The sequence below is a fragment of the Mandrillus leucophaeus genome, unplaced genomic scaffold (genome assembly GCF_000951045.1).
Source record: "Mandrillus leucophaeus isolate KB7577 unplaced genomic scaffold, Mleu.le_1.0 Scaffold21, whole genome shotgun sequence".
Lineage (NCBI taxonomy): Eukaryota > Metazoa > Chordata > Mammalia > Primates > Cercopithecidae > Mandrillus > Mandrillus leucophaeus.
This window is the reverse complement of record NW_012102143.1, coordinates 878,640-879,155: the sequence shown is the minus strand read 5'-3', so window position 1 is coordinate 879,155 and position 516 is coordinate 878,640. Positions and strand designations below refer to the sequence as shown.

Sequence of the window (516 nt, the reverse complement as noted above, 5' to 3'; positions counted from 1 at the left end):
CAAGAACCCAGGGCCAGAGATGGAGGCTGTGACAGCGACCCGGTCAGCAAGGCCCTCTCCCCTGACCTCCTCCCTCCCTCTCCTGGGGAGCAGTGCTAGCTGCACAGCCTGGACAGCCAAACCTCCTAAACGCCCCAAGGTGTCCTGGCTGGTCAGGCCGCGCCGCTCCACACTCTGGGCCATGGGAGCCCTGAAGGGGGCGGGGAGGGCACTGGGGCTGCTGGATGGGAGGGCACCCTGTCCCCTGCCCTGGCCTCAGACCTTGCTCCCCTGATGTGGGCACCAGCCCTAATGTCACCCCGCTCCTCCCAGCGCCAGGGGCACAGGCATGAGATCACTGGGCCTGCTGGGGATGGGGCGCTGGAGCTCAGGGACTGCCTGACAACTGCTCTCTGAGGGGCTGGGAATGGCTGCCAGCCAGCATCACCTTCCAGAACAGCAAGCCAAGGCCTTGGAGACAGGGCCTCGGTCCCAGACCTGGCATCGGCCAAGCTTCTGGAGCTTGTGCCACCAGAG

The 516-nt window shown here is 66.3% G+C and overlaps 1 protein-coding gene across 1 annotated transcript in view; it reads right to left on the bottom strand.

The window, feature by feature from the left end:
* Positions 1-183, bottom strand: part of LOC105539859 — a 20,031-nt gene extending 19,848 nt beyond the window's left edge. Inside the window, 1 exon segment of the mRNA XM_011980325.1 lies at positions 123-183. Coding sequence (XP_011835715.1) covers positions 123-183 — 61 coding nt within the window.
* Between the last annotated feature and the right edge of the window lie 333 nt (positions 184-516).